The 17,329-nt window shown below is 47.0% G+C and overlaps 1 protein-coding gene across 1 annotated transcript in view; it reads left to right on the forward strand.

Moving 5' to 3' along the window:
- Nucleotides 1–2,132: 2,132 nt before the first annotated feature.
- LOC307143747 (adhesion G-protein coupled receptor G5-like) overlaps nt 2,133–17,329 on the forward strand; it is a 39,211-nt gene continuing 24,014 nt past the window's right edge. Inside the window, exons 1-2 of the mRNA XM_079845508.1 lie at nt 2,133–2,248; nt 2,506–2,624. Of these exons, the coding sequence (XP_079701634.1) occupies nt 2,516–2,624 (109 nt within the window). The 5' untranslated portion in view covers nt 2,133–2,248; nt 2,506–2,515. The remainder of the gene's footprint in view (nt 2,249–2,505; nt 2,625–17,329) is intronic.

Genomic DNA, 17,329 nt, shown 5'->3' on the forward strand with positions numbered 1-17,329 from the left:
CATACATCAGAGCAAAAAGAAAATGTATACAGCATTATATAGTGTAATATAAACAATGAAAATTAGCGTCCTAACCCTCCTGGCCATCCACACGCTGCTGTTCTCAATCTTACTGTAAACACTTGTAAAATGTCTACTTTTCTAATGATATAATCTGGGTTTGATTTTTTTCAGAGATGTTGTTAGAGTAAAGTATATGAATATATTGAAGGCATTTTCAAAGGTTTGTTTTTTATATCTGCTGACTTTGGGCTGAAGTCTCTGAAGTCCAGCCTCTCTCAATGTCAACCCATGGGTACTCGCATCTGATAAATTTGGTCCCCGTCTTCTTTGGCCACATCCTACTCCAGGTCTACCTATTCCTACCCCCCTCTTCCCCTCTCTACCCCTCTCTACCCTCTTCCCCTCTCTACCCCTCTCTACCCCCTTCCCCTCTCTTCCCCTCTCTACCCCTCTCTACCCCCTTCCCCTCTCTTCCCCTCTCTACCCCTCTCTACCCCCTTCCCCTCTCTTCCCCTCTCTACCCCCTTCCCCTCTCTTCCCCTCTCTACCCCCTTCCCCTCTCTTCCCCTCTCTTCCCCTCTCTTCCCCTCTCTTCCCCTCTCTAACCCCTTAACCTCTCTTCCCTTCTCTACCCCTCTCTTCCCCTCTCTTCCCCTCTCTACCCCCTTCCCCTCTCTTCCCCTCTCTACCCCTCTCTACCCCCTTCCCCTCTCTTCCCCTCTCTACCCCCTTCCCCTCTCTTCCCCTCTCTTCCCCTCTCTACCCCTCTCTACCCCTCTCTTCCCCTCTCTTCCCCTCTCTTCCCCTCTCTTCCCCTCTCTACCCCCTTCCCCTCTCTTCCCCTCTCTACCCCTCTCTACCCCCTTCCCCTCTCTTCCCCTCTCTACCCCCTTCCCCTCTCTTCCCCTCTCTTCCCCTCTCTACCCCTCTCTACCCCTCTCTTCCCCTCTCTACCCCCTTCCCCTCTCTTCCCCTCTCTACCCCCTTAACCTCTCTTCCCTTCTCTACCCCTCTCTTCCCCTCTCTTCCCCTCTCTTCCCCTCTCTACCCCTCTCTACCCCCTTCCCCTCTCTTCCCCTCTCTATCCCTTTTCCTCCACGGGCTCCCCCTCTCATCCTCACTCTTCCTCTTCCTCGAGCAGGCAGTTGCCCTTGTTCATTTACTTGGCCAGGTGCCTCCATGTTCAGAAATTGTACTGGTCCTGCATGGTCAAGCTCTTTACATATATGTTCGGCAGCATTCAGAGTCATGGACAGCACCTGTCAGGTAACTAAACATACTGTTTGATTGGTCATCTGAGATATGTGAAAGTCCTCCTTCATTAGTCAAGTTCTAGTTTCACCTGACTGTCAATTGCTGTAATAAATGTATCAAATGTTCCAAGGGATTCATATATGGTATTCATGGTATTATGTTCTTGAATAATTTTGACAATTGAACAGACTATTGTGCATGTGATGACTTATACAATGAAATGACGCTGATACGTTTTGGAGCGAACGACCATTAGACTGAGAATCAAACAATCAGTTTAGATCAACAAGATCTATTCACTTGGAAATTGTACTAAATGTAGGGTACCTGTACTTAATCATTTGCAAAGATGTACTGAGACATTGAGACATGTACTTAGACATTTGCAATTTGATGAAATTAATGAGAAATGCTATTCTGTTGTGAACAATTGCCAAGTGGTTTGGAGATTTGGAGAATGTAATTTCTGTTTCAAGAAATGAGCCAAACCAATGGAGGAAAACTGTAAAATGTTATTTAGCATGACACGGTACTCCAATGAACATAGAATATCATGATCATACTACTGTACTTTTATTAAGTTTTAAAGAGTTTGTTTTTACCCATACAGTATTAAAAATGTTGTAAAATAATCCCAAATGTACAGTATTACGATATGAAGTGGAAGTTACAGCTAACCCTTAAAAAACAATAGCAGCATGCAGTGCTGAGGATTTAGTCATATCATATAATATCATATATGCAAATGTCATTTCTTTGAAACAGTAACAGCCCTTTTTGTGCTGACATTGCATTTTTTCCCCATTCGTATGCGTATGTGTACAGTATATATGTTAATAGTTCTGCTGAAAGCTAAATGTGATGACAAGGATGTCATTGATGACTGAGTTTGACTGAAGCAACAACATTTGAGTTTTGCTCTTCCCTTCAGCAAACTTTCCACAGAGCTGTCACAACTTCAACCTTCATGAAAAACAGTAAGGCAAGAGAAGTAAGACTACATTAATGTATTTAAACCAGAAATACTACAGAGGAATAATTGTAAATATTTAAATGTTTGGATTCTGAATAGGCCTATTTGTCCTACATGTGTTTTTTTTTTTTATTATTAGGCTTTTTATAAACCATTTTAACAACGAGAAGATAAACCTTTTGCATATTTTATAATATATTTCATTTTTGTTTTTGTTGTTGTTGTTGGCTCTTTTTTTTTGTATTTGATCTAAATAATTATGTCTGTATCATAAGAGTTGAAGATATGAAACTCCTGCTACTTCTGATCCTGATCAATGGAGTGGATAGTTCTGTTCTGTATTACGAACATTATCCACAAAATGATGACAGCCAAATCCAGCAATCCACCCCACGTAAGTTGCTGAAATCACACTGTATTTCACACTGTATTATCATTAGACTTGTACTTCAGATTTGAGCATTGAGACAGTAGTGAGATATTGATCACATTTTTGTAACAAATACATTACCAGTCAAAAGTTTGGAATAATGAAGTTTTTTTTTATGTTTTTGAAAAAAGTATCTTCTGTTCAACAAGGCGGTCAAAAATACAGTAAAAACAGTAATATGGTGAAATACTATTACAATTTAATAGCACTGTTTTCTATTTTAATAGACTTTCAAATGTATTTTAAAATAAATAATTTTCAGCATCATTACTTCAGTCTTCAGTGTCACATGATCCATCAGAAATCATTCTAACTATTGAAGTTCATACAACAAACTATTTTTGTAAATTTCAAGCTAATCAGTTTTCATATGTATTTTCCCTTGTAAAAAATACAATAGAAATAAACATTAAGATTTTTTATTTTTTTTGTAATTTAAAGGGTTAACCCTCATCCCTCGCCCACACTTTGACAAATCCTTCCCTTGTGGTTCAAAATGACCCGAGGCCCTAAAATTATACTTTTTGTCTATTTTTTTAATGCAATTTTGTAAAATATTTTTTTTGTTGTTGACCTTTAAATTACTAGATTTTATCAATCAATCAATAAATAAATAAAGCACATTCTTCACATCCTTTCAACTTAAAGTCTAAATAACTCACAATTTCACCTTTTACAGTTTTTCTCAGACGCTTTGGCACATTTTTTGAAACAGTCTTAACATTCTCTAAACTGTCTCTAAACTTAAATTATCACAACTGTTTGCTGGACATCAGAGCTCTATTGCATTTCTGCAAAACGTAGTTACTCGCTCAAAACATTTATTTCATGTGTCAAAACCTAGTTATTGTGTCAGTAAATTGGCAAATGCCACCAACATAAAAAGTGTTTTTGTTTAGATATTTTTTACCATGGAAATATTTGTTGTATACAAATTTCATGGGTTTTTTAGTCTGTTGGCACTGACTGTTTTCTATTCTATACAATAATGTCAGTTTTGTCTCTGAATGCTGTTGTGGATCACACTGAGCTTTTTACTGTACATACAGATTCAGACTATAGGTAAAAATTGACTGGGAAAAGTCAATACTGTAGTACACACAAAAAAAATTGTATTTATACAATACATTTATTTTTTGAAGAGGCTTTACATGTGAGCTTAAAATTCACAGTTGCTTGTTCATTTTTACAAACTTTATTCTGTCTTTCTCTAAAACACATATCATCTCCGGTTACGTATGTAACCTAGGTTCCCTGAGAACAGGGAACCCTATATCCAGCGTGACAGGTGTCTGAACTACTATCGAATCACGGCAATCCTATTGACCGGCGACAGCCTATGATGTCATCAAGGTGCGACCAGGAAGTATATAAGGACGCCTCACAAACATGACACCGCTTCTTCGTCTGAAGGGACTGTTTTGCAGGCAGGCCCTGAGGCATGGCAAAGCGACGCAGCATCTCGTTCCCTGTTCTCAGTTACAAACGTAACCGGAGATGTTCCCTTTCGAAAGGGAACTCGCGCTGCGTCAGCTTGACGCTATGGGGAACGAAATACCAACGCCTCCATGCCGAGGGGAGTGCATGCCCACTGGCAGTGACAACTGTCAGGACAAGCAAATTCAAAAGAAATGCCTGAACCACTCCCCCTCTGGTCACACAAGGCTGTCAGTGACAGCATTCCCTACGGTCATAGCCCAAGCTATAAGCCTTGTCAGGAACCTTAGTGCGGCTGCACGAGGTCCTATTCAGGCCGCTGAAAGGCCTGGATCCAACCCATTCAAAGGAAGGGGGCTCCTTGAAGGGAATGTGGCTAGGGGGCCCTAGGGCGCCCCAGCCAGCCACTAACACCGCCAAGGAGGCCTAGCTTGGTGCCTTTTTCAACGGGCACTTCGGCCGGGCCATCCTTGTCTGTTCGAGAACAGAGCCTCTGGATACTCGCTTCCTGGAGAGGCATCCAGCCCAAGGGACTGCAGACTGGCAGTGTCCTCCTCAGACCGGATCTCAGAGACGGGCATCCCGGAGAGCAGTACTCAGCATAGCGCTTTCGACCGTTGCCAGCGAGGGGAGTTAATCTGCTCGATCCTAGGATCTACTGAGTTATTATCAAGTAGAAACACTCAGGAGGCCAGACTGGCCTAAAAGCTGATCTAATTGGGAGGCCTCGCGAGGGGCCTATGACCATCTGATCAGGCCCAGGCAGCTTCGGGCTCACATACGTCCCTCGAAGAGAGGGGAGCTTAAAAAGGGGCTGACCGGTAGGTAAGCCAGGTTGTAGGCTAAATTCCCTCCCATGGGAACCAAGTAGCAGAAGCGACCTCAGTCGCGCTAGGGTAAGACCATCCTCAGATGCTGCCAATTAAGGGGCAGATCCCACTAGCTGTCAGCATATGCCAGTAAACAGTTCTTGAACTGAGAACCCAACCCCTCAGGGAGGCCTAGTGAGGCCTATTACATGATAGCAGTACATGCCAAATGCTCGAGAAACCAAACTCGGAAACTCGGCTGAAGGGAGGCCTCGTGAGGCCTACTACCTGATAGCAGTCGAAGCCCACTGTCAAAGTAGCTGGAAAACAGAATCTTGTCTCCTCAGGGAGGCCTGGAGAGGCCTACTACCTAATAGCAGGCCATGCTAGCTGCCCCTCAGGGAGGCCTAGTGAGGTCTATCGCCTGGTAACGAGCTCACAGGGAGGCTGAGTGAGGCCTACCACCTGCCAACAGTCCATGCTAGTCCACATAACTGAAACCTTGGGACGTGCCATCAGGGGAGGCCCGGCTTGAGGCCTGCTACCCATGGCAAACCTTCAGGGAGGCCTGGTGAGGCCTACTACCTGGCAATCCCACATGTCTGCTGCCAGAGGCATCCTGGTCCCGGGGCTCACCCCTAGGGATGGTCAGGAACTCACATCCAGGGGAGGCCTGGTGAGGCCTACTACCTGGTAATCCCACATGTCTGCTGCCAGAGGCATCCTGGTCCCGGGGCTCACCCCTAGGGACAGTCAGGAACTCACATCCAGGGGAGGCCTGGTGAGGCCTACTACCCGGTGGCGAGCCACAGGGAGGCCTGGAAGGGGCCTGCTGCCTGCTTGCAATCCACGCTGACTGTCACGGTCGACTGGCGACTGGCGACCGCGGAGCCCATCTTCAGGGAGGCCTGTCGGGGCCTACTACCTTACAGCAGACCTGCGGGGACGGCTTCCTGTTGTGGCAGGCATGAAAAACTGGCTGCTATAACTCCTGGACTGACAGCGGCTTCTCTGCTGGCTGACAAGATAACAAGGTTATTAGTTGGTAATTCTGCTACTTGAGGCCGACATCGTTGGGGAGTAAACGCATAGCAATCAAAAGGGGCCGACTTTGCAAAAGGCCTACTTTCCAAGGCTGACTACCTATCTAGGTTGCAGCTATTAATCGCTAACCTCCCCAACGTCGGGACTCACTCGAAAGGAGGCCTACTGAGGCCCACCACCTGACCCGGAGTCTACTGCCCAGACTGCCCGAGTTGGCTGCTCACAGCCAACTGGCTTCCCCAAGGTCTCAACCTGGGGCTAATCCATCCCAGCAGCCTACTTTAGGGCCTACTGTATGACAGTGCAGTCTTACCAGCAGCGCCTACAAGCTCTGGAACCTAATTACATTACTCATGACAGGGTACTCTGCAAAAACAATGCCCTGGACCCCCTAAGCGGGGGGAGTACCACGTACGCCACCTACCACATGAAGGACCTAGCTTTAAAGCGGCCTACCATACTGCAAGGGCGTCAGCCATGGCAATGCTCTGGCTTCAAGGGAGCTCACTACCAAACCAACATATGACAAAGATTACGAAGTGCTGCTCAACCCGAGCCATGGGTGAGGCAGAATGATACAGAGCTAGGAGTGGGATACTCAAATCTACCCTGCCTTATCAGAGGAGTACTGCCACCTGGCCAGGACATATAAACAGGGCCAGAGCCTGCCAAAAACTGGCGGCTTTTAAGAAACTAGCTCTGGAGAGCAGGGTTGAGCTACGCATACAATCTCTTCGTACTTGAACGAAAGATGGCCTAACCCTGCCCCACGACCACTGGCTAAGTCGCTATCAATTCTGCACAGCATCAACCTGCATTACTAGTGAAAAACCCCAGAACGCAGAGAAGGGGGCGGGCCTTGACCGGACGACTCTACATGAGAGGAGGCTTACATTAGGGATATTAAAAAACTAATTCACTTATTAAATAGCTACCCGGGGCGGCAACGCATTTAGCAGACGCCTCCGTAATCCCTAGAAAGCCTAGGCCAATCTAGATCTATTCCCGAGACCCGATAGGGCCACTCCTATTGCACCAGACAAAAGGACACTCGGGCAGAAGTGCCAGTCGTATACTAGATCTGGCCCTAGATCTAATTGTAGTTCTAGCGTAGTCTGATCCTGCATTCTCAAAAAAACGTATACTGAGAGAGGATACAAACCGCCTTACCCCGAGGCGGCTACCAGTTACCAGCTTACAACTAGGAGAAATATACGCCTAGCAATACGCTACATACCCGCAGGAATGAGCGACGCCTTCCCAGAGATACTCTTTTTATTTATTTTTTAAACCTTGGGAGGTTGAAAACTGTACTCCACACAGCGAGCAGTTACAGCTCTTAAATATAACTCTCACACTAGCTCACCATGGAGCCCAAGCAAATGGTGTATAATGATCGTTCTAGCCATCCTAACAGGGGAACTACAGGCCCTACAGAAATATCCAACGATCCACAGCGATCCCCGAAGCCCTCTACAGGGAGCATGAGTCAGAAAAAATATTAATATTTTTCCCTCTTATAGGGGGCTTACCCGCTCGCCTGCGGCGCGCCATGATATCCACCCACAAGCTTAATTCACATGAATGCTTAGGTGTACCACTACCATGGGCCAGAGGGGGCGCACTCACAGACCAGCCAGGCGGGCCCTAGCACATCATCGCGGACCCACCTAGGCCGGATGTAAGAAAAGCCTGGGGAGAGATGAAGAAGAGGAGTGAGGGTCAATATCATTCTTAACTCACCCTCAGGGAGGAGACCCATCATGAACGCTGACTGCATTTTGTGATACACAGCTCCTACTTCTGCCGGGAGTCCGCCTCTCTGTGCCCCACCCTCGACTGTGGGGGGCGCGCGAGAGGCAATACTGGCCCTCGGACCGTGACGCCTCCCGCCTGCCTGGGACCCGGAACTCAGTGGTATGCAGGTCCTCAGACGCTGCCAAATGCGCTATTCCTCCGCGATGCTGGCCCTCGGGCCCAGTCTCCGCCTGCTGCGCAACCACCAGGGAAACCTCCCCTGATCGAGATCCCTCAGCAAACCGGCCTGGTGCACATGAAACACTGCCATGGTGTAAGAAGTTTCACCGGGCTGACCTGCTGCCGTGTATGCCCTGCCATTAAAGCGACACATCGTTTAGGTGGCAGGGTTGGAGCTCTCAGCTTCCCAGATGCGAGATTGTAAACATCCCGTTAACCGGAGGCGACGACACATACCCATATTCTCCTTTTCCTATCCTCCTGCCATCAGCGACATACCGCTGATGTCAGTGAATATGAGCCGAATATAGGTTATTCCATGCCCCCAGGGGCGTAAATTTCATCTAACAGTGGGGGGGGACGATAAACATGAAATTTCTCAAGAGCAATTTTTGAAGGGGACACAAATAATACAGCCAAAATCGTACTTGTAAGGATATGTGTACCACAAAACAAAAAAATATATATAAAAAACAATTTGTGCTTATTTGGCGTTTTGGTGCACTGAAAAATTATCTAATGTCCGTTTTCTTTTCTCTGTCATTTTATCTGACCAACAACACAAAGCAATAGTTGTTTAAATATGAGTAGGTTCACCACACAGTCATATTATATAAAATTATCTTGCATCCTCCACATAGTATTTTATACTATGATATTCAGATCTTTACATATTCAACTGCAGCAAGCCCTCTGATCTGCCACTTATTATCATATTGAGCAAAACCCAACACAGATCTGACAGAGCGCCGTGCGCATATAGCCTACTTTAGGTTTAGAATTAGCGCCAATTCGAGGGTGGGTTGCTTGAATTATGGGTTCATTAGTCTATTATTCTTAATGAAAAACACAGCAAGAAAACAGTACAATGACACACTCCCTTAAATAGGCACTTTTACATTTCGCTTTGAAACCAAATCTTCTGCGATCATCTTTTCTGTCAGCTGTTTGCTCTAGTGATGAATGAAATCTGACTCTCGTTCGGCTCGTGCTGTATTGAGCAGACACGTTCAGTTTTTAATTGTTGTGTCTGTTCTCTAACTAAACAAAATTATTTTATTACTATAAAAATGAAAACGACGGTGGCCCGGGGCGGTGCCGCGGTGGGCAAGTGAGATTAACAGTGTTTTGCCTAATCTGTATTAAAGAGAAAAGAGTCAATTCATCTGATGTTTAAAGTGAATAAAATAGCATTGACAGCTTACTGGAGTTTCACAACTGCTGTCTGAAGAGCTTTGTTCTCTCCCCAAACTTGTGTGGTAGTTTTTTTACGTTCTATGGGTAACGTTAGTTGAGGTGCGCGGTGGATCAAACCACTGTGGGGCCAGGGGGGAGGGGGGACTCAAAATGTTTCTAAACTTAAACGCATTTTTGTCCTGTTTGCTTTTGTATTGTTTTACTACTTACACATTTATTTTAAGTATATATCATTATATTATTGACAATACTCAGCATGGTTTTTAGGGGGGGACAGCCCTCAGATTGGGGGGGTCCTGTCCCCCCCGTCCCCCCCGTGATTTACGCCCCTGCATGCCCCCTCGATCTAAATAGGAAGATCAGGAAGGAATGAAAGCCCAACTGAGCCGATGATTATTGCTGGGGAGAAATCGATCTTTTAATCCAACACGAGCGACCTCTCCTCTAACGCGGCAACATGGCGGCCGCAGCCCGCCTGCAGCGCGTTTCATAACATTCATTGGCTCAGCATACACAGTTGGGATGGCTGAGAAGATTAATCCTCCTTCTCACAGCCATCCCTAGAGCACTTGCAAACAAGTCTCGTCAGCCGCCAGATCGTCAAAGGGAAGAATGCCTTCCCGTGACGATTTAGCGAGCTCTATCCGGGAAACCCATGACGTGCGTCCGCACACAGCCTCGGCATGAGCGGGACTGCATCATCGGTCTCGGATGCCAGACCCTCTTCCCTCAGGAAGAGAATCAGATGAGAGCAGAGCGATCTCGGATTGACAAACGCTCACATTATACACACAAACAAACAGCTTGATAAAAGCTGACTGTGCATGCTCTTGATCCCAGGCAGAAACACAGATTCGATGTTGTGGAAACCTCACTACATGATAAAATGTAAAAATAATGTTTCTATATCTAGAATGGCTTTATGGTATTTAGCCTACATTTAATATTAATACAAAGGCAAAAAACTGCAAGTTTATGACAAAAATATAGTCTGTAATTTGGCCTTTATTACTCATTTAATACATGTAATGAAGTAAATAAATAAAATTAGATATTAACTACATTTCTGACAAAATACCACGGCTACAGTTAGTGTTACCACAGTAAATCGTCTCAGGTTACGTATGTAACCTCTGTTCCCTGAGAACAGGGAACGAGCGCTGCGTCTAGCTGACACTATGGGGAATGCCCTCGGCGTGACTGGTGTCTGAAGCTACTATCGAATCACGTCAATCCTATTGACCGGCGACAGCCCATGACATCATCAATATGCGCCCCGGAAGTATATAAGGGCGCCGTGCCAACACACACATCTTCTCGTCTGAAGGGACTGTATGGCAGATAGGCCCTGAAGCATGGCAACGAGACGCAGCGCTCGTTCCCTGTTCTCAGGGAACAGAGGTTACATACGTAACCTGAGACGTTCCCTTTCGAAAGGGAACTCTCGCTGCGTCTAGCTGACGCTATGGGGAACGATATACCAACGCCGCCATGCTGAGGGGAGTGTCTGCCTATTAACAGTGACAACTGTCAACACAAGTAATTCCACTGAAAGCCTGAGCGACTCCCCCTCAGGTCACACTGGGCTGTCAGCGACAGCACTCCCTACGGTCATAGCCCAAACTATGCACCTAAATGGAACCCTAATGCAACTGCGTGGGGTTCCATCTAGACAGCTCAAAGGCCCGGGACCACTACTTCGACAGAAGGGGTCCCTTTAAGGGAATGTGGCTAGGGGACCCGAAGGAGCCCCAGCCAGTCACTGCTCGGGAAACAAGTTCTCCCGAGTGCCACCAGGGAGGCCTGACCTGGTGCCCAAAGTGTTATGGACACTTCAGTTTAGCCAACCCTATTGTTCAAAAACAGAGCCTCTGGAAGGTGCCCAGGGGGCATCCAAACTAAGGGACTGAAAAACTGGCAGTCCTACTTAGCCCAGAACTCAGAGACGGGTTATACTAGAGAGCAATACTCAGCGTAGCGCTTTACAACCCTTGCCAGCGAGGGGAGTCTGCCTGCTCAAATCAAGGATCTACCAGGTGCTTGTGTTTCAAAGCAGTAGGGAGGCCGGAAAGGCCTACGGACTGATCTAACAGGGAGGCCTCATGAGAGGCCTACAACCATCTGACAAGGCTCAGGCGGCTGAGTGCTCATAGACGACCCTCATTGAGGGGAGCAGCTGAACCTGCCTGGCGGGTAACCTCCAGCTGTAGGACCAACTACCACAAGTTCTAACACAGAGAACTGGTAACCAAGAAGTGCCTAACTTGGGAACTTCGTCTTCAAGGAGGCCCCGTGGGCCTACTACCTGATAGCGGGTTTTCCAGGGAGGCCTCTAGAGGCCTACTACCTAACAGCATGCCCTGCTGGCAACCCGAGCATCCTGGCTCGGGAATCCATCCTCAGGGAGGCCTAGTGAGGCCTACTACCTGACAGCAATATATGCCAATTTTCAGAGCGTTCAAGCTCACTTCCAGGGAGGCCTAGAGAGGCCTACCACCTGCCAGCGAAGCATGCTGCTGAGGTTACGTCTTGTTTTCTCAAGGAGGCCTAATGGAGGCCTACTACTTGACAGTCAAGCTACGCAGGCTAGCCGAGCATCCTGATTCAGGAACTTGCCCTCAAGGGAGGCCTATTGAGGCCTACTACCTGATAACCAGCCTTTAGGGAGGCCTGGAGAGGCCTGCTACCTGTTTGCACCTCGTGCTAACTGTTTCTTCAAGTGACTGGGTCCCAGGAATGCCTTAGGGAGGCCTGATGAGGCCTACTACCTGCCTCTGGGGAGCTCATCCTCAGGGAGGCCTAGTAAGGCCTTACAATTAACAGCAGGCCTTCAGGGAGGCCTGATGAGGCCTACTACCTGCCTCTGGGAGTGACCACAACCTGGGAGCTCACCCTCAGGGAGGCCTAGTAAGGCCTTACAACTAACAGCAGGCCTTCAGGGAGGCCTGATGAGGCCTACAACCTGATAGCCGGCAGGCTAGCTGTCCCGATGCGCACATCGGTACTTACCTCCAGTGAGGCCTAGTCGAGGCCTTCCAACTGATAATGCGCCTTGTTCAAGAGGCCTACTGAGGCCTATAATTGACAGCCGACCTTCAGGAGAGCGTAATGGCCCTTTTTAACCTGATAGCCAGCTAGGCTAGCAGTACCTTGATAACGCAGCATCGGCACCTGCCTTCAGGGAGGCCTGATAAGGCCTACCACCTGATAGCCTGCCAAGCTAGAATACTCCCGATGAACAAACATCGGTACTCACCTTCGGGGAGGCCTGACTGAGGCCTTCCACCTGATAGCCCATCAGGCTAGCCATACCGATGCCACCCATCCGCCCTGGCCCTCAAGGAGGCCTATTGAGGCCTACTACCTGATAGCAAGCCGGGCTATTTTTTCCCCAAATGCCCGCATCGAAACTTGCCCTCCCAGGAGGCCTGGTGAGGCCTACTTGATAGCAAGTCATGCTAGCTGCCCGGGAAACCTCCTCCGGAAGCTCACTCTCAAAAAGAAGCCTGATGAGGCCTTCTATCTGATCGCAAGCCTACTAGGGAGGCCTAATGAGGCCTAGCACCTGCTAGCACTAACTCAACTGTGCTAACCGTCAAGCGACTGAGACTCAGAGCACTCCTCCAGCGAGGCCTAACTTTAGAGGCCTGCTAACTGGGAACAAACATTTGCACAATGTGAGAGTAACATTAGACCCTACGGCTCGTCTCCATGGAGGCCTGCTGAGGCCTACCACATGATAGCCCATCAGGCTAGCCATACCAATGCCACCCATCGGCCCTGGCCCTCAAGGAGGCCTATTGAGGCCTACTACCTGATAGCAAGCCCCGCTAGCTACCCGAGTACCTGACTCAGGCACGCGTTTCCAGGGAGGCCTGGTGAGGCCTACCACCAAGCTCATCCTGACTGCTACGAAAACCTTGACAGTTAGACCACAGGCTGACTAATAGCTACCCATTGCCCTGCTATGGGGACCCGTTCCCAGGGAGGCTTGTAAAACCTACAAGCTGTACGAGTTTAGGAATAGATGAGAAGTAACTGCCAGAAAGACAAGCTGGCTGCTACTTAAACCAACGACTCTCAATGAGAGGAGGCTAACATATGCAGGGATGGTACAACAGGCTCAGATTCACATAGTGAACAGCCAAAGGTGACAGTGCCTCAGCAACACGCCTCCGTCATCCACATCCCAACTGACGCCACAGCGCTCAGTCTCTAACACTCTAACAGTTACAAACTACTCCAACCTGCAGTGGCTTAGGGAAACCAAAGACACATAGTAACCCTAAGCGGTAGACAAACACTCCATTCTCCCAGAAGGGCGTGCTACCGCTTAGTACTCCGCAAACATTTCAAAGAAAAGAGCGGCGGCCTAAACACCACTCTCACTATGAGAGGAGGCCCTCATTACATGTGAAATCATGCGCGGCTTGCCAGCTTGACCGCCAAGGGAAAGCCAACACACACTCACCTACACAGCCCAGCTCCTGGTGCTGCAGTAAGCCATCCTACAGGGGAAAACTTCAGTTGTCCCTGAGTCACCTAGAGCAGCCAGGAACTTATGTTAGAATGCTGTTTATTGATTATAGTTCAGCATTTAATACCATCATACCGGGCACTCTGGTGGAAAAACTGCTGCACCTAGGATTCTCCCGCTCCATCTGCACCTGGATTTTGGACTTTCTCACTAACCGGCCACAAACTGTGAAAATTGGTTCCCATACATCCTCTACCATCATAACTACCATCGGCTCCCCACAGGGATGTGTGCTGAGTCCACTCCTTTATTCCCTGTACACCCATACTGCATTCCCATCCACTCCTCCAACACCATTATTAAATTTGCAGACGACACAACGGTGGTAGGTTTAATAATGGGAGGAGATGAGTCAAAGTACAGGGAGGAGGTCCAGGCACTGTCCAAGTGGTGTAGCAACAACAACCTGGTGCTAAATACCAAGAAAACTAAGGAAATGGTCATTGATTTTAGGAGAAAAATTTATGTTTTAGTCCCACTACAAATAAACGGGGATGAGGTGGAGCAGGTCTCCACCTTTAAATTCCTAGGGACAACCATCTCCGACGACCTCTCCTGGATCAATAATACAACGGCCATTGTGAAGAAGTCCCAGCAGAGGTTGCACTTCCTCAGGCTACTCCGGAAAACCAATCTGCTGGTGACTTTTTATCGCTCCACCATTGAGAGTGTCCTTGCATACTGCCTCACAGTGTGGTTCTCTGGCTGTTCAGCCGCAAATAGGAAGGCACTGCAAAGAGTTATTAGGACTGCAGAAAAAATCATTGGTTGCCCCTTGCCTTCTTTGGAGGAAATTGCAAATAGCAGGTGCTCCACGGAGCCCGCAATATAATAAAGGATGACACCCACCCTGGACATGGACTGTTTAGCCTCCTGCCTTCTGGGAGGAGATACAGGAGTCTAAAAGGTAGGAAAAATAGACTAAAAAACAGTTACTATCCATGGGCCATAAGGACTCTGAACGAGGACAAAAATTAATATTGTCTATTTTATTCTTAAAATGCAATATTTTTTAAGGTGCAATACACCAATATATCTTTTAACATGTTATGTGATTACTTTTATAGATGATTATTCACTTAGTGTTATTTATTTAACTTAAAATTTTATGGTCGTCATTGTCTTTTGCTATGTGTGTTTGTGTTCTCACTGATCAGATGGGCATTATAATTTCGTTGTACTGCAATGACAATAAAGCTTCTAATCTAATCTAATCTCAGCGGTACGCAGGTTAAACACTGCCAAACGCACCTTCGCCTATACACACTTTTATTGAAAAGTTTGTAAGGCAAAAACCCGGCGCATCGTGAAGAAAGCTCTTTCCTTTCTCCACGATATCCGCCGAGTTCGACCACAGATGTCTCTCCGACGCCACCATCGCCGCCCACGATCAGCTGATCGCGGCAGCTGTTTTGCTTGGTGGCGCGGAGAGCTAGACCTGTGGTGCTGCGCAGTTCGACTACCGCATCAGGGGTTAAAAAACCTACCCCTGATTGAGATCGCCCAGCAGATCTGCCTGGTACGCCTGAAACACCGCCATGGTGTGAAAAGCAGCACCAGCCTGACCTGCTGCCGTGTATGCCCCTGCCATTAAAGCACAACGTGATTTAGAGAGGTAGACGGCAGAGTTTGAGCTCTCAGTGTTGCTGCCCACGAAATGCGAGAAAAGTTCGCAAACTTTCCTCGCCAGTCGGTAGCCTCAACACATATCCATATTCCCCTATCCCCTCGACATCAGCGTTTAAACTTGAATATTGGATGAATATTGGTTCGAATATGGATTCTTCCATGCCCTCTCGATCTCTGTAAGAAGATCAGGAAGGAATGGACGGCTCATCTGAGCTGATGGTTTATGGCCAAGGAAAAATCGATCGTGCAATCTACCACGAGCGATCTCTCCTCTAAAGCGACAACATGGCAGCCGCAGCCTGCCTGCAGCTGTTCCATAACATTCATCAGCTCAGCATACACGGTCAGGGTGGCTGAGAGGATTCATACCACTCTCACCAGCCATCCCTAAGAGCACTTGCTGATTAGTCTCGTTAGCCGCCAGATCGTCCGAGAGGAATATAATCTCTCACGACGATCAGCGAACTGCATCTGAGAACCCATGATGCATGCCAGCGCTCAGCCTCAGCGTGAGCGGGACAGCATCATCCAGTCCCAGATGCCAAACTTTCTTCCCTCAAGAAAAAAGCCAGACTAGAGTGGAGCGATCTCAGATTGAAAACCGCTCACACTCACACACAAACAACTTCAAAAGAACTGACTGTGCATGCTCTTGATCCCAAGCAGTAAATACACACTCGTGTGTATTAATACATGAATTTGTTTTACCTTAACTCGTATAGCACTTCAAACAGACAGTCCCTGAAGACGAGAAAGATGTGTATGTGTTGGCACGGCGCCCTTATATACTTCCGGGTCGCATATTGATGATGTCATGGGCTGTCACCGGTCAATAGGATTGACGTGATTCGATAGTAGCTTCAGACACCAGTCACGCCGAGGGCATTCCCCATAGCGTCAGCTAGACGCAGCGAGAGTTCCCTTTCGAAAGGGAACCATGATAAATGTTGGTGAAATGTTGGTTAAAAGTATTCTGATTTGATCGGCTCAACGTTTCTACTGATTTGCACGTTAGTGTTGTTGATTCAGCGCGGTTTCAACTGGCTTTAAACTAAATTAAATCAAGAACGCTGTCTTCCGAACTCGGGTGCGCACCTGCTAACCGTACCAGAGTCCGCTTAAAAAGGTTGGTCTGGGGCAGGGGTTTTCAAACTTTATAATGCCAAGGACCCCCAAATATGATGAACTTTTATGAGGGACCCCCTTCCTAAAATCAATCCATTTTTATGTAAGGAAAAACATTTAAACTGTTAGATAAATAGTAAATATGACATTATAAATACAACATATTGTTTCCCAGCTTAAATTGGCTATACTTAATGTTGGATTTATAAACCTGAAGAAGAACATTTTCAGTTAAAAATTATTTGTATAAGCAACTGTTACAATAAATGTATGTAAGCGGCGTACGTACTGCGTTAAGAATACTGCCTTACAACCCCAGTGAGCAAGATAAAGCAGACTATAGTAAGAAAAACTCACTAAAGATACAAAGCAAACATATACAATTCTAGAAAGTACGTATACGGCAAGAAAGGAGAGAAACATTTAGAAATGAAACAGTTAGAGTAGACTTTATCCATTTTTGCTTTGTCTTTTTATGCTCTGAAATTTTCTGGGGACCCCTTAGAACCTTCTGGAGGACCCCTGGGGGTCCCCGGACCCCAGTTTGAAAACCCCTGGTCTGGGGTATGGTTCATGTGAACTCCGGAACGGTTCTCTGCTGATGTGAATGGAAGAGGGGGGAGGAGCAATCGAATTTGGGTTCGGTCCAGGCAATCGAACCAAGTGTGAAAGCACTCTTAATAGACAAGCTGTGGGCCATTTGAAATTCATCCCCGGGCCGCATTTGGCCCATGGGCCAAACTTTGGACATCTCTATAAGGAGCAAATGAGCTGTTCCGCTGGGTCCTAAAGTCAGTTCTTGAGTTTATCTCTTCAGTATGCATTCAGATATACATGTAGACAATATTAAAAAAAACTTGGTAAAGTTTTAGCATTTTTAGTTTGAATTTTGAGCATTTTTACAGAAGCATTCC

Source organism: Gobio gobio (assembly GCF_949357685.1).
Source record: "Gobio gobio genome assembly, chromosome: 2".
In the NCBI taxonomy this organism is placed as follows: domain Eukaryota; kingdom Metazoa; phylum Chordata; class Actinopteri; order Cypriniformes; family Gobionidae; genus Gobio; species Gobio gobio.